Below are 21,559 nucleotides of genomic sequence, written 5' to 3'. Positions count from 1 at the left end.
AGGTTGCAGTGAGCTGAGATCGCGCCACTGCACTCCAGCCCGGGGGACAGAGCGAGACTCCGTCTCAAAAAAAACAAAAAACAAAACAAAAAAATCTGTTTAGAGGTAAAAACACGGGTATTACATGGAGCATAATTTGAAATCCATTCCCTCATATTCAGCCAAGAACTACAGGCCCAGAGAAGGGAAGTGATTTGCCCAAGGTCATTCAACAAATCCCTAGGGGCTGTGATGATCCCTGTGTCCTTGCCATTATCTCCCTTGTCTCCACTAACAAAAATATTTCAATGGGAGAATGTGCCGATCTAAGGCACTCCTAAAGTACTTGCTGAGAATGACAGCCCTGGGGAGACCAGTCGGCAGCCCTGAACAGGCACTGCCTTACCGGGGCGTAGCGCCCCAATTCGCCAACTCTTGGAGTCCTAGGCGGAGGATACTACTGGGGCAGTTGTTTCGCCAATTCCACATCTCCCGGAGCCTGGCCTGGCCCAGCCCAGCCCCGCTGCTGTGACCCACTTCCTAGCTGCAGGCTGGACCAAGGGGAGGTACATGGGGAGCTCCACAGGGAGGCCACGCCCACGAGGGCAGCTCAGAATTAGAAAGCCGACGGGGTGCTGTGGTCAGGAGGCGCGTGGGCGGCAGGTTAGTACTTAAGGTGCAGAGACCACCCCCAACCCTTTGACTGGCGGTGGGCATCCCGGAAAGGCATGGCTCGGCCAATTCCAGCCCCGTTTCCACGCTCAGCACCCGCCCTGCCTGCGCGCGAACGGCTCCGGCCCGCACGGGTCGCCAGAGGCCACTGTGCGACACTCGGAGTTTGCTGGGGTCTCCGTGGGCGGGAGGACTTTCCAGCGCAATGGCGACTCCCTAAGCCCCGCAGCTTCTGCGCCCGGGAAAGATATCCAAGAGATGCAAAGCTCTACTGGGCCCAGGCTGCCACCCCAGAGGCCCCCTTCCGTCCCGGGGCCGGGGCTAGGCCAAGGCGGGCACCAGGACTGCCCAGCCTCCCGGCCCTTCGCTCTGGTAACCGTTTCCGGGGCGGATGCTTTTTGCATCTGACCCGGCGCGCCCGGTGACGCCTTCGCGTCCAGACGGAAGTGCGGGCGGAGGATCCCCAGCCGGGTCCCAAGCCTGTGCCTGAGCCCGAGCCGGGAGCCGGTCGCGGGGGCTCCGGGCTGTGGGACCGCTGGGCCCCCAGCGATGGCGACCCTGTGGGGAGGCCTTCTTCGGCTTGGCTCCTTGCTCAGCCTGTCGTGCCTGGCGCTTTCCGTGCTGCTGCTGGCGCAGCTGTCAGACGCCGCCAAGGTGAGTCCCGCCCAGCCTCGCTCCTGACGGAAGCTCCTCCCCTACCACCGGCCTTGCGGAAACTGGGTCTGCCAACCTGCTGCTTGGCCCATTCCTGACAGCCATACCCCTGGCCTCACAGCTCCGGCAGACCCCCGCCGCCACCAGCCCCGCCCCTCCCGACTGCCCGGCGGCACTCTCGCCCTCAGCCCCGACAGCCTGGCAGTCAGCGCCCCACGGTCGTCCCCAGCCCCGACAGTGCCCACAGTCCGGACAGCAGCCCCCCACCGCCTTAACATTTCCCTTCCCAGCCCCGGCTGCACGCATCTTACACTTGACAACCTTTTCACCTCCGAGAGCCTTTAACTTTCCACCCTAAGCTCTTGACAGCCCACCTGCGCCCTCCGCCAGCCTCACAGGCCCTGCATGCCCCAAGCCAGAATGATAGGAAGCCCCCATCTGACAGAGCCTTCCCTGTCAAGGGCCGACTCAGCTCAGCTCACCCCTGAACACTTCCCTTCCTGTGGTGGGATCTTGCCCCTCCTGGCCTACTTCCCTCCCAGTAGGACCTACAGAGCATCTCTCACCTGCTTCATATTCTCACCTAACTCCCTCCACGAGTCCCTTGGTGCCTTTCTTGCTTTCTCTCTTCCTGATAATTTAGTGGGTAAGGGAATAACCAAACTGCAAGAGAGGTGAGGTTGTGGCCTCCCTGGTTCGATTTCTTGTTCTCGTTCCCTCATGCTGTTCTCTGGTGCCCCAGCTCTCCATACCTGCCCTAGCTCCATGCATACCTGTGCTTCCTCTTTGATGAGCTAGCTCATCACTGGGGGAGAACAGAAGGGATTCACATTAGTATGATGGGAAAACAGAATGACATTGCGTTTTTAAAAATAAGAGCTTTAATTTATAATATCTTTAAATGTAGGAGTGGGGAAAGGTTACAGGCAGGCAAATGTTTTTGATTCAGAGATTCTTTTTGAAACCATCTCTACCTCCTACCAGAAACAGGGACAGCAGCACGTCTCCTGACTTTGAAAACATTGCTGGCGCCCTCTGCATATCTTGCCTCATAACTTTATGTATTGTGATCATGTATTTATTTTTCAGTCTCCTTTACTAGGGTGTGTCCTGATTATGGGCAGAAACCATGTCTTATGCTTATCTGAATCCGCCTTATTGAGCACAAGATCTAACACAGAGCAAATGCTCACTAAGTGGTTGCTGAATACGTTTGTGAATTGTCAATAGCTCTGCCAGACATATCACTGTATATAGGAGGAGTGGGCAAGGTCCTCTGGGGAATGATAAGCCACTTCCTTCTCAAACAGATTCCCCTTTGCTGAGGAAGCATCTCTTCTTTTCTCTATTCAGATACTTAGTCACCTGTTCCTCCACCTCTTGAAACTTGTTTTGTTGGTAGTTGTTCTGTCTGTCAACCAGGAATTAGAAGCAAAGTTTCCTGGGAAGAGTATACTAAACTGATCTCAGAGTCAGGCTACTTCCTGTGTGTACTTCCTTTCTAGTTGTAGGTGGGTGCCTCTAACATTTCATCCCTTCTACGGGACTCTGGCCCAACCCCTTTTATCAATGTCAGTGCCTTCTACCAGAGGGTGAAAGGATGATAGGTAGAATTGTGACCTTTTTTGTGAATAATTTTTAGTTTCTTTCCCATCCTTTAGTAATGAATATTCTTATTTACAGGCACAACTATCTGTTTACTATGTGTCTTTCTAGTGGCAGATAGATGGTAATAACATTAACATAATTTGATTGTCATGTGACCCATAAATATGGTTAATAAGTCTTAGATCATGTATTAGGTATTATTTCAAAATAACTACATGTAATATATAATGATTCATTGGCATTACCATAAAGGACTGTGGCTTTTAAAAACTGTGTCTGTTAAAATTTTAAATGAATGATTTTAGAATACTTGGTATTCTAAAGAGGATGCTTGGCAAAATGTATATGGTACAGTTTTTAAAAATATTGATGATGAACTGTCAACGCACTATACTGTTTCCATTTTGGTTACAGAATTTCGAGGATGTCAGATGTAAATGTATCTGCCCTCCCTATAAAGAAAATTCTGGGCATATTTATAATAAGAACATATCTCAGAAAGATTGGTAAGTATCTGGATTACTGAATTACCTGTCACATTTGTTTCTGTGGTTGTCAGTGTTATCCCAGAATGTTCATCAAATGCACAGTTTTCTTTTTAAGTATTTCATTTGAAGCAAAAATGTGAAATTCTACTTCCATTTGAAAAAGTGAGTGAGGCCCTACATGCATGATGCCTGCAGGCCTAAAGGTATACAGCCAAAACACTAAGACCCATGTAGGCAGAGTTTCATGGGAGCGTATGACTGGGTTTGTGGCACCTAAACTACCCATAGCTATCTTCCTGTACTCCCTCAAGTTTTGGTGAGGGACCTTTCTCCCTCTTGCTTTTCAGTGGAAGGTTAGCAAGCCTCGTTTATCTGGGTTATAATTTTTACAACTTGTAGGTTTTGATGATGTATTGCCAAGTATGGGAAGCTATGTTTAAAAGTGTCAGAAGGCTCAAGAAGAAGTGGAAATGAGCTATGTAGTCAGAGTTTCCCATTTGGTGTAAATGAAGAAGTTACAGGTGTGCCAAGATATGGACCTGTTCAGTCCTTGGGCAGTCAGGCAGGCCTGTGATGACTGGGGGATCCTGACTGACTAGCCACCAGCAGCCTTCTCTGCTTATCCCAGCAGACCTGACAAATAGCTTTTTCTACGTGTGCCATGAAGCAGTTGGGATGCAGTTGTATTACAGCAGGATGAATGTGTTCCTTCCCATAGAATTGTGATGTTTTATGGTTTGTAACCACGGTGGAAGATGGATGGGATAGGAATTTAGGAAAAATAGTTCCAAATGGTAGGAGCTTTCACGTGTACCTGATTTCATAGCTAAATAGCCATCGAAGAGTTAGAAAGCAAGATTAAATTCATTCAGTTAACAGTATTCCAACCTGACTTTAAAAAAGAAAAGGCAGCCTTCAAGTATGTTTAGTTTCTCTGATGCCACTGTCTGTTCTTCCCTGATATGCATTTAGGTTCAGTCTCATATTTGTTAAGTGTGTTCTTGAGAACTTCTTGTGAACCTCTATGTTCCACTGTAAGTGGTGTCATATTAAACAAGCGATTTGGCCATATTCTTAAAGGTTTTATATCAGGAAGTTACTTTATATGATACAAGAATGTTCAGGCTGGGCACGGTGGCTCACGCCTGTAATCCCAGCACTCTGGGAGGCCGAGGCAGGCGGATCACCTGAGGTCAGGAGTTCGAGACCAGCCTGGCCAACAGAGTGAAACCCTGTCTCTACTAAAAATACAAAAAAAATTAGCCGGGCTTGGTGGCGGGTGCCTGTAATCCCAGCCACTCGGGAGGCCGAGGCAGGAGAATCGCTTGAACCCGGGAGGCGGAGCTTGCAGTGAGCCGAGATCGCGCCACTGCACTCCAGCCTGGGCGACAGAGCAAGACCCCAGCTCAAAAAGAAAAAAAAAAAGTTCAAATAAATCTTTATGTTACTTCTATAAATTTTCCAAATTTATTCAGTGCTTACAGTTTATTCTGTTATCAGTAATGAAATGCAATGCCTGTCTTTTGAGTAGCAAATGAACTCACTATTCAAGTGGTTAGCACTAATCTTTTCACTAACTTTTCGTTATTTCAGACTCAGGACCATATGTCATTAATCCCTGGTTATTAGTAAAAATAGCTTTGAAAACAGTTGAGGCAGGACATGGTGGCTCACGCCTGTAATCCCAGCACTTTGGGAGGCCAAGGCAGGTGGGTCACTTGAGGCCAGGAGTTCAAGAACAGCCTGGCCAACATGGTGAAACCCCGACTCTACTAAAAATATAAAAATTAGCTGGGCATGGTGGCACACGCCTGTAATTCCAGCTACTCGGAAGGCTAAGGTAGAGAATCGCTTGAGCCGCAGAGGTAGAGGTTGCAGTGAGCTGAGATTGTGCCACTGCCCTCTAACCTGGGTGACAGAGCATGACTCTGTTTAAAAAAAAAAAAAAAAAACAAAGAAACAAAGAAAATAAACAGTTGAGTATAAGGCTTGCTTGGGGTTTTTCTTCCCTCTCTCCCACTCTCCCTTGTTTCTTTTCTGCAGCTTAGCATTTTTCTAGGGATAAGTTCCCAGCTGGCACTGAAAATTTTTAACTGACTTTACAAGGGCAGGCAAGTTATGATTCACCAGGATTATGGCTTTACGAGGCCTCCAGTATCTGTGAGGGCCTAGATATAGTTTTACCTTTTGTTTTCTAGGCCTTTCATTTTGTCCAGTTTTTATCTTTAAGTCTTCATTGACTTATGCTGGCTGACTTAAAACTTAAGAGTAGTTGGAGTGCTCTAGTTTGTGTTTGGGGTGATTTAAAGCTAATGATGTGTTCCTTTTGGCACTAGGGGGAGGTGTTGCCTAGTTCCTTAAGTGGTTAACCTCTGACTAGGTCTAGCTCTGTTTGTAATGACTGGTCAGCCAAAATCAACCTTCCTGCTTTCTCTCCAGCTGGGCACAACTTTTGCACAGCATTCAGTATCTTTTTGTTATTAAAATATATCCTTCAAAAGAAATACTCAATACTTACTTAGCACTTAAAATTCCCAAGTCATTCTTAGGTATTGTTGCCAAGGCTTCTGAAGCTGAAGTAGGAAACTAAATAGATCAGTTTCATTTTCCCGGGGTTCAGAGGTAAAGAACTGACGTAGGAAGCAGGAGTCCTGGATTCTGGTCCTTTCTGTTTTTTTTATTGCTAGAGTGCAGTGGCACGATCATAGCTCATTGCAGCCTTGATCTCCTAGGCTCCAGTGGTCCTCCAGCCTCAGCCTCCTGTGTAGCTGGGACTACAGGTATGTACCATCAACCTGGCTAATTTTTATTTTTTCGACACTGGGTCTCACTATGTTGCCCAGGCTGGTCTCAAGTTGGCTTCAAGTGATCCTCACATCTTGGCCTCCTAAAACTCTGGGATTATAGGGATAAGCCACCATGCGTGGCCTGATCCTTTTTCAAATACGATTTTACTCTGTGACCTTCTCTAAGCCTGAGGCTAGATGAGCTCTCTGATCCTCAGATAGGTAACACCTGTTATGGGATATAGTTCCCTCTGCCCATTTTGTGCCTGCATCCAGTTGGGTACATGCCTGGTCTTCTGTATATTTGGAACAGATATCACACACTTTTATGGTGAGAGTTGTGGGGCCTTACCCGTATTTGAAATACCATCAGTGGAAATTTAATTTTTCATTACTACCTTTGTTAAAATTAAATTACCTGTTAAGAATAAACTGGGCCAGGTGCGGTGACTCATGCCTGTAATGCCAGCACTTTGGGAGGGCGAGGCAGGCACATCACCTGAAGTTGGGAGTTTGGGACCAGCCTGACCAACATGGAAAAACCCCATCTCTACTAAAAATACAAAATTAGTCGGGCATGGTAGCGCATGCCTGTAATCCCAGCTACTAGGGAGGCTGAGGCAGGAGAATCACTTGAACCCTGGAGGAAGAGGTTGCGTTGAGGAAGATCACACCATTGCACTCCAGCCTGGGCAACAAGAGTGAAACTCTGTCTCAAAAAAAAAAAAAGAATAACCTAACAACTTCTATCATATACCGTTTTGGTTATTTTTTCTAATGCCACAGTTTAGAGGGAACAGAACATGAAAATATGAATTTCTAGAAATTAACTTTTTTTTTTTTTTGAGACAGAGTCTCACTCTGTCGCCCATGCTGAGTGCAATGGCGCAATCTCAGCTCACTACAACCTCTGCCTCCCAGGTTCAAGCGATTCTCCTGCCTCAGCCTCCTGAGTAGCTGGGATTACAGGCATGTGCCACCATGCCCAGCTAATTTTTTGTATTTTTAGTAGAAATGGGGTTTCACCCTGTTGGTCAGGCAGGTCTTGAACTCCTGACCTCATGATCCAACCGCCTCGGCTTCCCAAAGTGCTGAGATTACAGGTGTGAGCCACCACACCCGGCTTTTTTTTTTTTTTTTTTTTTTTAATTGAGACGGAGTTTCGCTGTCATTACCCAGGCTGGAGTGCAATGGCACGATCTTGGCTGACCGTAACCTCCACCTCCCAGGTTCAAGTGATTCTCAAGTCTCAGCCTCCTGAGTAGCTGGGATTACAGGCATGCACCACCATGCCTGGCTAATTTTTTTGTATTTTTAGTAGAGACGGGGTTTCTCCATGTTGGTCAGGCTGGTCTCGAACTCCCAACCTCAGGTGATCTTCCCGCCTCGGCCTCCCAAAGTGCTGGGATTACAGGCATGAGCCACTGCACCTGGCTGAAATTAATTTTTAATTGACACAATAACTGTACATATTTATGGGATACATAGTGATGTTTCAATTCATATAAGATATAGTGATTTGATCAGAATATTTAGCATCTCAGACATTTATCATTTCTTTGTGTTGAAAATATTCAACATCCTCCTTCTAGCTATTTGAAACTATAATATATATTATTGTTGACTATAGTCATCCTACAGTGATATAGAACACTAGAACTTATTCCTCCCACCAAGCTGTAACTTTGCTTCCAAAAAGTACATTTTGGTAGGGAAAGAGAAGGAATCACTCTGTAGAGTATTGGGTGTCCCCAAGAGAATGGGTAAGATAAGATAGGATGGTGTAGTAGAGTGCTTGAGGCAGCCAGGAATGCCTAACGAAGAGATGCCAAAAGGAAAGAAAATTGTCCAACAGCTGGCAGGAGGACAGGAAAGCTTTCCCTAATTTTGCTGAAGGTGATCAGAGCCATAGACTCTTAGTAGTTGAGGAGAATAATAATTTAGTTATTGCTTAGAATTGACAGATTTCTAGGAAAAATCTGATAGCACTGTGTTTACACAAACCATAAATAATTAGCCTTGAAAATGGGGTCGGGGAAATAAGTAACATTCAACAAAAACACTCATCCCTTTGTTAGTTTTTATTTAGTTCTTTGGAATAACCAGTTTTTGTTTTAAAATATTTTTGTTATTCTGTTTCTCCTTGCTTTTTCAGATTTGCTCATTAAGAAAAGTGATTGTTTCTTCCTGTGTGTGGCTTTGAGGGTTCAATTTTCAGAGTTTCAGAATTTACCAGGCTGTTAAACATGGTTAGTCATTCATACACCACACTGGCAGTTAAGAATGATGTTGGCTGGGCACGGTGGCTCACACCTGTAATCCCGGCACTTTAGGAGGCCAAGATAGGAGGATCACTTGAGGCCAGGTATTCAAGACAAGTTAGGTCAACAAACCAAGACCTGATCTCTACAACAAATCTAAAAATTAGCCAGGCATGGTGGCAGGCGCCTGTAATCATAGCTGCTCTGGAGGTTGAGGCAGGAGGATCACTTGAGCCCAGGAGTCTGAGGCTGCAGTGAGCTATGATGGCACCACTCCACTACAGCCCATGTGACAGAGCAAGACCTTGTCTCTTAAAAAACAACAACAAAAAAGAATGATGTTAATTCACAAAAGAGATAATCTTATATTTGAACAGTGTCCCATATCACTTTAAACCATTTTAAGTAGTTTTCCTTAGTAACTGAACAAGTCTAAAGGTGACTGGATTTGTTAAGTAGTTTTTCATCCCATTTGGCATTTTTTGGGTGCATTTTTGTAACTGTTAACAGTAGCAGCTTTGAAAATAGACACTACTATATGTGTGTCTTTGTGGCTTCTTAAATGGTTAAAACTTTCCAAAATGCTAATATTGACAGCAGAAATTATTTTACTTTATCTTATTGATTATTTGTTTTTTATGCTCTTTCATTGGGTAAGTTTAGTGATTATTCTAGATTTCAGGAAACTTTTGGTCAGAGCAAGCAGAAGAGCTAGCTGGGCTTAAGCAGCATTTTATTTTTGTTTTTTCAGTGATTGCCTTCATGTTGTGGAGCCCATGCCTGTGCGGGGGCCTGATGTAGAAGCATACTGTCTACGCTGTGAATGCAAATATGAAGAAAGAAGCTCTGTCACAATCAAGGTAAAATATATATCCCTCTATCTACCTGTCTGTCTGTCTATCTACCTCTTTTCTGCTTCTGGATGGTTTCTAGACAAGACAGAAAAATTTGGACCCCTACCCCAAAAGCAATAATGGGCCTGTTCTGCCTGCCTGAGATGGTTTGTGGATTAGTTAGGGTATGTTAGATAGATATGTGAAATGGCACAAAAATGCCCTATGTGTAATTAGCATATTCCAGAAAGATATCCCAGCTTCTGTGTAGGCCATGTGTGCCAGAGGCTGAGAGAGCAGCATTTATAAGCCCTCCTCTCCTTGCCTTTCCAGCCCTTTGAAAAAATTAAATATATAGTAATTATTCTAGAACTATTACTTCTGGATTTTAAGATTTCCCCTCTTCACTTCCTGTAGGACAGTGGTCCCCAACCCCCAGGCCACAGCCCAGTCTGTGGTCTGTTAGGAACTGGGCCACTCAGCAGGAGGTGAGCAGTGGGCAAGTGAGCAAAGCTTCATCTTATTTACAGCTGCTCCCCATCATTCGCATTACCACCTGAGCTCCACCTCCTGTCAGATGAGCAGCAGCATTAGATTCTCATAGGAGCATGAACTCTGTTGTGGACTGCACATGTGAGGGATCTAGGCTGCATGCTCCTTATGAGAATGAGAATCTAATGCCTGATGATCTGTCACTGACTCCCATCACCCCCATATGGGTCCGTCTAGTTGCAGGAAAACAAGCTCAGGGCTCCCACTGATTCTATGTTATGGTGAACTGTATAAGTATTTCATTATATATTATAATATAATAATAAAGTGCACAATAAATGTAATGTGCTAGAATCATACCCAAACCATCCCCTACCACCCCTGGTCCATGAAAAAATTGTCTTCCATGAAACTGGTCCCGTCCCTGGTGCCAAAAAGGTTGTGGACTATTGCTGTAGTAAATGGGATGTAGATCACTCTCATCACCATTTGTATTTCTAATGAGTTCAGTTAGTTTATTATAGTGGCTAATGGTTTTTCTTCCCATTTTTTTTTTTTTTTTTTTGAGATGGAGTCTTGCTCTGTTGCCCAGGCTGGAGTGCAGTGGTGTAATCTTGGCTCACTGCAACCTCCGCCTCCTGGGTCCAAGCGATTCTCCTGCCTCAGCCTCCTGAGTAGCTGGGATTACAGGCGTGCACCACCATGCCCAGCTAATTTTTGTATTTTTAGTAGAGACAGGATTTCACCATGTTGGTCAGGCTGGTCTCGAACTCCTGACCTCGTGGTCCACCCATCTTGGCCTCCCAAAGTGCTGGGATTGCAGGTGTGAGCCACCGCGCCTGGCCTAAATTTTTTTTACATGGCACTTCCCATTCCTTTCCCCCCAAAAGGCCCTGTGGGGAATGTGGGGTGGTTAGTTATAATAGTCACAAAGATTTCTGCTGTGATTGACCCTGTGGAAGAGCTCTTGCTCGAGCAGGGTGCTGAACTTTAGATAAATCCTCACTGTACTATTATTTAACAGATTTGTAAAAAATATACAACTTATGTACCCTAAAAGTCACTCACTATAAGTATACAATTCTATAAATTTTAGTAGATTTAAAACATTTTAAAATCCAGTTTCAGGCCAGGCATGGTGGCTTACATCTATAATCCCAGCACTTTGGAAGGCCGAGGCGGGTGGATCACTTGAGGTCAGGAGTTCGAGACCAGCCTGTCCAACGTGGTGAAACCCCATCTCTACTAAAAATATAAAAATTAGCCAGGTGTGGTGGCACGCACCTGTAGTCCCAGCTACTTGGGAGGCTACGGCATGAGAATCACTTGATCCTGGAGGCAGAGGTTGCAGTGAGCTGAGATCATGCCACTGCACTCCAGTGAGACTCTGTCTCAAAAAAAAAAAAATAAAATCCAGTTTCAGAACATTCCCACTACCCCAAAAAGATCCCTCATGCCCATTTACAGTTAATTCCCATTTCCAGCCCCACTCCGTTACTAGTCTACTTTCTGTCTCTGCATACATGGACACTTCATGTATATGGAATCATATAATATATAGTCTTCTGTGACTGGCTTCTTTCATTTAGCACAATGTTTTCGATGTTTATGCAAGTTGTAGCATGTATCAGTACTTCATTTCTTTTTATTGCTGAATAGTATTTCACTATATGAATATGCATTTATCAGTTGATGGACGTTTGGATTATGTCTGGGTTTTTACTATTATGAATAATACTGTTGTGAATATCTGCACATATGTCTTTGTATGGATATATATGTTTTCGATTCTCTTGGGTTAATTCCTTAGAATGGTAAAATTATGTTTAACTTTTTAAGAGACTGCCAGATTGTTTCCCAAAGTGGTTGTACCATTTTACATTCCCACCACAGCCTATGAGGGCTGTTTCTCCATATCCTTGCTAATACTTGGTATTGTCTATTTATTTTATTGTAGTCCTTCTAGTGGGTGTGTCACACTGTACTTTTTCTCAGTACATGAATTAAGGTCACAAGAAAAAATCACCGGCCTAGAAAATACTTTTGTATATCTAAACTGAGCTAAAGAGTAGCTGAATTTAGGACATTATGTTCAGCTGGGAAAAGAAACAAACTGCTGTGCTAGCAGTGGTGGTGACAGGTGATTAGCAGTAGGTGAAGTTGGAGTCTTGAAGACTTGCAAAAAGATCCCAAAGATCTTTCCTCTTTTTTCTTAAATAATACTTTGGTGAAGAGTTGAGTTTATTTCTTATATTGCTATCTGGTTTGTATAGAAATCCTATAGGCTTAGCAGATATGTCAGTCAGTTTTACTATTATCATACAAAGTTCTGATTTATGGGCTTGAACAAAGATGTAACTTAATTTTCAATTTCCTTTAGGTTACCATTATAATTTATCTCTCCATTTTGGGCCTTCTACTTCTGTACATGGTATATCTTACTCTGGTTGAGCCCATACTGAAGAGGCGCCTCTTTGGACACGCACAGTTGATACAGAGTGATGATGATATTGGGGTAAGTTCCCAGCCTGCCCTAGCTGCTCATGGCCAGTCCCTGTCATCATTTGATGTGAAGTGCAAGTGAAAAATAGTCATATATAGATGTTCACATGCTGAAGCAGATCCTCAACTAGAGAAGCTAAAAACAGCTCTGATTTCAGTATATACCTCTTTATGAAGAAATTGCTTGATGAAGCCATAAATGTGGTGATTTAAACGACGATCTTTGGTGAGCATGCTATACAGGGCCTTGCTTTCAGTACCAAAGGCACAATTTTATTGCCATTCCCTGTTTACATTGAGAAAAGTATCAGAGATGGTTTTCTCTCCAAGCTCTCCTGCCTGAAACACCTTCTCTGTCAATATCACCAAATATTTTAGAAGGCAGAGAGGTTTTCATCAAGGGAAGTGTGAAGATCATGATGTTATTTTCTTAATGAAGTACAACTTGATAACCTGCTGATGTTTTATATTTCCTTTTTTTCTACTGCTTAAAAAAAAAATCTGTGGGCCAGGTGTGGGGGCATACACCTGTAATCCCAGCACTTTGGGAGGCCAAGGTGGGAGGATCACTTGAGCCCAGGAGTTCAAGACCACCCTGGGCAACATGGTGAGACCCTGTCTCTACAAAAAATAAAAGCATTAGCCGGGTGTGGTGGTGCATGCCTGTGGTCCCAACTATTCAGGAGGCTGAGACAGGAGTGTCACTTGACCCCAGGAGTTTGAGGCTGCAGAACTGTGATCACACCATAGGACTCCAGCCTAAGCAACACAGCAAGAAGCCTGTTTAAAAAAAAAAGAAAAAAAAAAATCTGAGATCTTTAGAGAAAAATAAAACCATGACTACCATCACTCCAGATTCTCTTCCTGTCTTTAAATCACACACACACACACGTGTGTGTGTACATTATATATGTTTATATATATATATAGCATGTGTGTGTGTGTATATATATATATATATATATATATAGTTGGCATAATCTGTATAAATTGCTTCATGGTCTCCTTTTTGTTTTAATATTCGTTTATTCAAAAATGTCCAGAAATTGACTTAGTCCATAAACCTGTTTTTCAGTGTAGCTTAGAGAATTTTTTTTTGTTTTTGTTTTTTGAGACGGAGTCTCACTCTGTCGCCCATGCTGGAGTGCAGTGGCGTGACTTTGGCTCACTACAACCTCAGCCTCCCAAGTTCAAGCGATTCTCCTGCCTCAGCCTCCCAAGTAGCTGGTTCTACAGGCATCTGCCACCACGCCCGGCTAATTTTTTTGTATTTTTAGTAGAGACGGAGTTTCACCATTTTGGCCAGGCTGCTCTTGAACTCCTGACCTCAAGTGATCAGCCCGCCTCGGCCTCCCAAAGTGCTGGGATTACAGGTGTGAGCCGCTGCGCCTGGCTGGATATTTTTGTTTCATCTTTATCCTGTATGAAATTGTTTCTGAATTTTCCTTTTTTTTTTTTTTTTTTTTTTTGAGACGCAGTCTCGCTCTTTCGCCCCGGCTGGACTGCAGTGGTGCGATCTCAGCTCACTGCAAGCTCCGCCTCCTGGGTTCACGCCATTCTCCTGCCTCAGCCTCCCAAGTAGCTGGAACTACAGGCGCCCGCCATCGCGCCCGGCTAATTTTTCATATATATATATATTTTTAATTATACTTTAAGTTTTAGGGTACATATGCACATTGTGCAGGTTAGTTACATATGTATACATGTGCCATGCTGGTGCGCTGCACCCACTAACTCGTCATCTAGCATTAGGTATATCTCCCAATGTTATCCCTCCCCCCTCCCCCCACCCCACCACAGTCCCCAGAGTGTGATATTCCCCTTCCTGTGTCCATGTGATCTCATTGTTCAATTCCCTCCTATGAGTGAGAATATGCAGTGTTTGGTTTTTTGTTCTTGCGATATTTTACTGAGAATGATGATTTCCAATTTCATCCATGTCCCTACAAAGGACATGAACTCATCATTTTTTATGGCTGCATAGTATTCCATGGTGTATTTGTGCCACATTTTCTTAATCCAGTCTATCATTGTTGGACATTTGGGTTGGTTCCAAGTCTTTGCTATTGTGAATAATGCCGCAGTAAACATACGTGTGCATGTGTCTTTATAGCAGCATGATTTATAGTCATTTGGGTATATACCCAGTAATGGGATGGCTGGGTCAAATGGTATTTCTAGTTCTAGATCCCTGAGGAATCGCCACACTGACTTCCACAATGGTTGAACTAGTTGACAGTCCCACCAACAGTGTAAAAGTGTTCCTATTTCTCCACATCCTCTCCAGCACCTGTTGTTTCCTGACTTTTTAATGATTGCCATTCTAACTGGTGTGAGATGGTATCTCATTGTGGTTTTGATTTGCATTTCTCTGATGGCCAGTGATGATAAGCATTTTTTCATGTGTTTTTTGGCTGCATAAATGTCTTCTTTTGAGAAGTGTCTGTTCATGTCCTTCGCCCACTTTTTGATGGGGTTGTTTGTTTTTTTCTTGTAAATTTGTTTGAGTTCATTGTAGATTCTGGATATTAGCCCTTTGTCAGATGAGTAGGGTGTGAAAATTTTCTCCCATTTTGTAGGTTGCCTGTTCACTCTGATGGTAGTTTCTTTTGCTGTGCAGAAGCTCTTTAGTTTAATTAGATCCCATTTGTCAATTTTGTCTTTTGTTGCCATTGCTTTTGGTGTTTTGGACATGAAGTCCTTGCCCATGCCTATGTCCTGAATGGTATTGCCTAGGTTTTCTTCTAGGGTTTTTATGGTTTTAGGTCTAACGTTTAAATCTTTAATCCATCTTGAATTGATTTTTGTATAAGGTGTAAGGAAGGGATCCAGTTTCAGCTTTCTACATATGGCTAGCCAGTTTTCCCAGCACCATTTATTAAATAGGGAATCCTTTCCCCATTGCTTGTTTTTCTCAGGTTTGTCAAAGATCAGATAGTTGTAGGTATGCGGCGTTATTTCTGAGGGCTCTGTTCTGTTCCATTGATCTATATCTCTGTTTTGGTACCAGTACCATGCTGTTTTGGTTACTGTAGCCTTGTAGTATAGTTTGAAGTCAGGTAGTGTGATGCCTCCAGCTTTGTTCTTTTGGCTTAGGATTGCCTTGGCGATGTGGGCTCTTTTTTGGTTCCATATGAACTTTAAAGTAGTTTTTTCCAATTCTGTGAAGAAAGTCATTGGTAGCTTGATGGGGATGGCATTGAATCTGTAAATTACCTTGGGCAGTATGGCCATTTTCACAATATTGATTCTTCCTACCCATGAGCATGGAATGTTCTTCCATTTGTTTGTATCCTCTTTTATTTCCTTGAGCAGTGGTTTGTAGTTCTCCTTGAAGAGGTCCTTCACATCCCTTGTAAGTTGGATTCCTAGGTATTTTATTCTCTTTGAAGCAATTGTGAATGGGAGTTCAGTCATGATTTGGCTCTCCCACAGAAATACAAACTACCATCAGAGAATACTACAAACACCTCTACGCAAATAAACTAGAAAATCTAGAAGAAATGGATACATTCCTCGACACATACACTCTCCCAAGACTAAACCAGGAAGAAGTTGAATCTCTGAATAGACCAATAACAGGAGCTGAAATTGTGGCAATAATCAATAGTTTACCAACCAAAAAGAGTCCAGGACCAGATGGATTCACAGCCGAATTCTACCAGAGGTACAAGGAGGAACTGGTACCATTCCTTCTGAAACTATTCCAATCAATAGAAAAAGAGGGAATCCTCCCTAACTCATTTTATGAGGCCAGCATCATTCTGATACCAAAGCCGGGCAGAGACACAACCAAAAAAGAGAATTTTAGACCAATATCCTTGATGAACATTGATGCAAAAATCCTCAATAAAATACTGGCAAACCGAATCCAGCAGCACATCAAAAAGCTTATCCACCATGATCAAGTGGGCTTCATCCCTGGGATGCAAGGCTTGTTCAATATACGCAAATCAATAAATGTAATCCAGCATATAAACAGAGCCAAAGACAAAAACCACATGATTATCTCAATAGATGCAGAAAAAGCCTTTGACAAAATTCAATAACCCTTCATGCTAAAAACTCTCAATAAATTAGGTATTGATGGGACGTATTTCAAAATAATAAGAGCTATCTATGACAAACCCACAGCCAATATCATACTGAATGGGCAAAAACTGGAAGCATTCCCTTTGAAAACGGGCACAAGACAGGGATGCCCTCTCTCACCACTCCTATTCAACATAGTGTTGAAAGTTCTGGCCAGGGCAATCAGGCAGGAGAAGGAAATAAAGGGTATTCAATTAGGAAAAGAGGAAGTCAAATTGTCCCTGTTTGCAGACGACATGATTGTATATCTAGAAAACCCCATTGTCTCAGCCCAAAATCTCCTTAAGCTGATAAGCAACTTCAGCAAAGTCTCAGGATACAAAATCAATGTACAAAAATCACAAGCATTCTTATACACGTATTTTTTTTTTTTTTTAGTAGAGACGGGGTTTCACTGTGTTAGCCAGGATGGTCTCAATCTCCTGACCTCGTGATCCCCCTGCCTGGGCCTCCCAAAGTGCTGGGATTACAGGCGTGAGCCACCGCACCCAGCTGAATTTTCCATTCTTTCATTATTATATATAATTATTTTTTTAGAAATTACTTTTTCTCATGGATTATTATATTGGACTATGTTCCTTAAAATGGGTAAAATTCAGAATAGTTTTAAGGTTCAATTCAAAAGCCAAACCCAGAGTGAGCCCTTGCCAACCAGTCAAAAGTCCTTTTACCCTGGAATGGCTCGTGCATCTATAGGCATAGACGTTGAAAGTCTTAAACGACATCCTTCCTTTACAGCGTTAAATATCTGTTCCTGATTTCAGAAATAGACAATATAATAACACAAAACATAAGAGAAATGGATGTAGAGATGAAAACATGTAGGGCAGGCATTTAATTGGTGGGATCACATGCTCAGTAATTGTTTTGTCCACCAGTGATTGATTCTGCTTGTGTATTGACTATTTGAGAACACTGTCTCTGTGAGGCCTGGCTGACTCTTGGATGTCTTTTAAACTGATTCTAGGCAGAGAGGTTTTCTGACCAGAGCTGTGAATTTATGGTAACAACTCTACAAAAATAAGTGAATTTTAATTTTTAAAACTGTTGCTTATCCAAGATGTGAGTTCTGCGCTATTTATATACTTTAAAAATGTTTTTGTTGAATTATCAGTTTTCATTTTTTCTGTTTTTGTTCAGCGTAGAGCATTTTAAAGCAAATAAAAGTGAGTACAAATAGTTAAGCTCACTGCAAGTAGTCACAATATTTACTATATCATATATCCATGACACATCATCGTTATTACCAAAGCATTACAGTAAAACATGTTTTGTATTGTAATTTTACCAGGTGTGAAAAGAACAAACATAAAAAGGGTAAATCTCTATTTGCATTCCCCCAGCATCTGTGACCATGAGCAGCTAGTTCAATCTCATTCTGATGGATAGAGAGCAGACCCAAAGGATTAGCTGGTTTGTTTAGTCTTTTGAACTTGTTCCTTAGGAAGATTTTTCTCCCCTACCTTGAAGAATAGACAACAGCACTAGGCGACTGAGAGGTCCTCTGCTGATCAGGTACATCCTTCTTCCCAGTATTGCTTATGTGAAAACAAACCAATGGTGATAATATTTTCCTCCTCTGGTCCTTGACTCAGGGGATGATATTTTATACACAAATTCACTGAAGCACCATATTCTTATAGTGTCATTTTAATCTACCTGACCAAAATCTGTTTTGAGACAATATAACACCAAGTCAGGGTTAGGCAGGCTAAGTTTTAGTCTTTATGCTAATTTGTTAAATGACCTTGGGTCAATTTATTTCCATAATGGAAAATCAAGCAATTCTATAACTTTAGCCTGCCTCCTTTTTTTTTTTCTTTTTTAGCTTTTTTCTTACATTTTTAAAAACATTTTAAGCCTCATGAAATTGCCTTTATTATTTTCATTTGTAAGGTTAAAAGTTTAAAAATAGGCTATAGGTCCCAGCTACTTGGGAGGCTGAGGCAGGAGGATCACTTGAGGCCAGGAGTTCAAGGCTGCAGTGAGCTGTGATCACACCTGTGAATAGCCACTGCCTTCCAGCCTGGGCAACATGGGTAGAACCTATTTCAAAAAAAAAAAAAAAAAATTAAGTTCATGGCCAGTCTGGGCAATATAGTGAGACCCCATCTCTTTTAAAAAAAAAAATCCACTTTTTAAATAACTTGAGTTTTAGGATTTGTACAAGCCATTACCTAAATAAAGTGAAAAGTTGAAGGAATTTTGACAAAGAAGAGGAGGAAAGATTCTTTATAAAAACTCTTTGATATCTTTCAAATGTAGACATTGTATAAATGCCTTGCTATAAAAACAAGACCAGGTGTTCTAATTCCTATAATTATAGTTGTATATATAGTTATGTGGTTATGTATATAGCTTTCCATATACATGCTGACTCCTGCCCTGGATATATAATAGAGCTTTTTCAAACATGCACAGCAAAATAATGTTGTTTCTCTCCTAGAGGCAAAGTTTAGTATAAGACGTACAACTTGTGACTTGGATCTTCTGTTGGAACATTGAGAAGCTTTGCTAACACGGGGTTCAAGAAAAAGAGATCAAGGAAAAGGCAAACAAAAGCAATAAATTACTATTGAATGCTTTTTGTCATTTAGACAGCTGTGTTTATATCTCATTCATAGATAGATTAGCATGGTGGTTTCCTGTGTAATGACTACAAACATCCAGTTGTACTCGTTTACTTTGACCAGGTTAGGTTGGTTTTCTATAGAGATACCTGGGCAACCCTTCAATAGCCTCTTTCCCAAGGCAGCAACTTACATGGAAGCCACTGGGTGCTTACCAATGGAAGATTCAATCTTTGTTGAATAGGGTGATTGTAGCACTTGAGCTGTGTCTCTTTTCATTACACATTGGGGAAGTGAGGAAATGAGGAAGCTTTTGGAAGCTAGTCCATTTAGTGTGTGTGTTGAGGGTACAGGGAGAGATTAAAAACAACCCAAGATAAGACTCTGTCGCTCACCCTCCCAGAGTGATGTGGCCCCAAGCTGGCAAGAAAACAATTCTAATGGAGACAGGAAATTAAAAGACAGATCTTTCCTCTGTCACAGATTAGCTTTATAGTATCGAATAAAGCAAGGAAAGACCCTACTTTCCGTATCTATAACATGGAGAGATGTTAACATGAAAATAGATTTTCTTTTCCCTATCAGTTAAGGAAGGCTTCTCTTTAACACAAATGACCACTGTTTTTTGCTTGGTCTCCACTTCTTTAAGGGAAATATCTTTGGAAATGGCAATCCATGGGAACGTTTCACAAATACTCCGTCATCGCTTATGTTTCTTGAACCACCTAGGTCTGTACTTGAGTTCATACTCTATCTGGTAGTTGAGCGCTTAGGAGTGCTTAGCTAAATAGATGCTCTGTTGTTTGAAAAGTCCACCTACCCCTATTTCTGTGGCGGGCTGGTCACTGTTTTGTGTCTATGTTTTACACTGACTGTGCCATCTCTGATGTTCTCCATTCCTGGACTTTTAGGATCACCAGCCTTTTGCAAATGCACACGATGTGCTAGCCCGCTCCCGCAGTCGAGCCAACGTGCTGAACAAGGTAGAATATGCCCAGCAGCGCTGGAAGCTTCAAGTCCAAGAGCAGCGAAAGTCTGTCTTTGACCGGCATGTTGTCCTCAGCTAATTGGGAATTGAATTCAAGGTAACTAGAAAGAAACAGGCAGACAACTGGAAAGAATTGACTGGGTTTTGCTGGGTTTCATTTTAATACCTTGTTGATTTCACCAACTGTTGCTGGAAGATTCAAAACTGGAAGCAAAAACTTGCTTGATTTTTTTTTCTTGTTAACGTAATAATAGAGACATTTTTAAAAGCACACAGCTCAAAGTCAGCCAATAAGTCTTTTCCTATATGTGACTTTTACTAATAAAAATAAATCTGCCTGTAAATTATCTTGAAGTCCTTTACCTGGAACAAGCACTCTCTTTTTCACCACATAGTTTTAACTTGATTTTCAAGATAATTTTCAGGGTTTTTGTTGTTGTTGTTTTTGTTTGTTTGTTTTGGTGGGAGAGGGGAGGGATGCCTGGGAAGTGGTTCACAACTTTTTTCAAGTCACTTTACTAAACAAACTTTTGTAAATAGACCTCACCTTCTATTTTCGAGTTTCATTTATATTTTGCAGTGTAGCCAGCCTCATCAAAGAGCTGACTTACTCATTTGACTTTTGCACTGACTGTATTATCTGGGTATCTGCTGTGCCTGCACTTCATGGTAAACGGGATCTAAAATGCCTGGTGGCTTTTCACAAAAAGCAGATTTTCTTCATGTACTGTGATGTCTGATGCAATGCATCCTAGAACAAACTGGCCATTTGCTAGTTTACTCTAAAGACTAAACATAGTCTTGGTGTGTGTGGTCTTACTCATCTTCTGGTACCTTTAAGGACAAATCCTAAGGACTTGGACACTTGCAATAAAGAAATCTTATTTTAAACCCAAGCCTCCCTGGATTGATAATATATACACATTTGTCAGCATTTCCGGTCGTGTTGAGAGGCAGCTGTTTGGGCTCCAATGTGTGCAGCTTTGAACTAGGGCTGGGGTTGTGGGTGCCTCTTCTGAAAGGTCTAACCATTATTGGATAACTGGCTTTTTTCTTCCTATGTCCTCTTTGGAATGTAACAATAAAAATAATTTTTGAAACAGCCATCAGTGTATCTATGTCTCCTAGTTTTTTCCTCCTCCCTCTTTTGCTTTATAATGAGATTGAAGATATAAAGACATTTTGTACCCTGTTCTGAGACTACTGTTTTATACCAATGTAACCGTAAAATATTGGTGTAAATTATGTGTTTGCATGTATAGACAGAATATATGAATTTGGGGGTGGATCTCTGAAAAGTATACTAATATTTTGATAAATTGGGAGATTTCAAATTCCTGAAGGAGTACTTGTTCTGAGAAATTCTTGGCCCAAAAAAATCAGAATTAAATTCATAAAAGTGAGGTTTTAGGAGCCATTAATGGGGTTTTGGGGTTTAGTAAAATTTTAAGCACCTATAAATATATAAATTATCAATTTTATTGTTAGTATTAAAAAATTTAATTTCAACCATGACCAAGTGGGATTTATCCTAGGTATGAAAAGCTGGTTCAACATTTGAAAATAACATTTCTAAAGAAGAAAAATTACATGAATTTTATCAATAGCAGAAAAAGCATTTGACAAAATAACCC

The 21,559-nt window shown here is 42.1% G+C and overlaps 1 protein-coding gene across 5 annotated transcripts; it reads left to right on the top strand.

Annotated features, from left to right (window-relative positions):
- The first annotated feature begins 317 nt into the window (after window positions 1-317).
- Window positions 318-21,029, top strand: TMEM9B (TMEM9 domain family member B). 5 transcript variants are annotated; one of them, XM_063608378.1, is made up of 6 exons: window positions 532-642; window positions 3,328-3,419; window positions 6,134-6,181; window positions 9,200-9,308; window positions 12,154-12,288; window positions 19,849-21,029. In XM_063608378.1, exons 1-6 carry the CDS (start codon window positions 550-552, stop codon window positions 20,002-20,004), a joined length of 633 nt encoding a protein of 210 aa, XP_063464448.1. In that variant the 5' UTR covers window positions 532-549; the 3' UTR covers window positions 20,005-21,029. The 5 variants fall into 5 exon arrangements, with proteins under 5 accessions (XP_008969648.1, XP_063464448.1, XP_003818183.1 ...); XM_063608377.1 differs by having other exon boundaries at window positions 587-1,305; XM_008971400.3 differs by lacking the exon at window positions 6,134-6,181 and having other exon boundaries at window positions 318-642.
- The last annotated feature ends 530 nt before the right edge of the window (window positions 21,030-21,559 follow it).

The sequence above is a fragment of the Pan paniscus genome, chromosome 9, assembly GCF_029289425.2.
Source record: "Pan paniscus chromosome 9, NHGRI_mPanPan1-v2.0_pri, whole genome shotgun sequence".
Taxonomy (NCBI): Eukaryota; Metazoa; Chordata; class Mammalia; order Primates; family Hominidae; genus Pan; species Pan paniscus.
The sequence above is the reverse complement of the archived record's forward strand: the minus strand, read 5'-3'. Positions and strand labels throughout refer to the sequence as shown.

Excerpts from the sequence above, each read along its gene's own strand:
- TMEM9B (XM_063608377.1), top strand. The coding sequence starts at position 1,201 with ATGGCGACCCTGTGGGGAGGCCTTCTTCGGCTTGGCTCCTTGCTCAGC. Across the intron at positions 1,306-3,327 it reads AGCTGTCAGACGCCGCCAAG|AATTTCGAGGATGTCAGATG; the intron begins GTGAGTCCCGCC and ends TTTTGGTTACAG. Across the intron at positions 9,309-12,153 it reads GAAGCTCTGTCACAATCAAG|GTTACCATTATAATTTATCT; the intron begins GTAAAATATATA and ends AATTTCCTTTAG.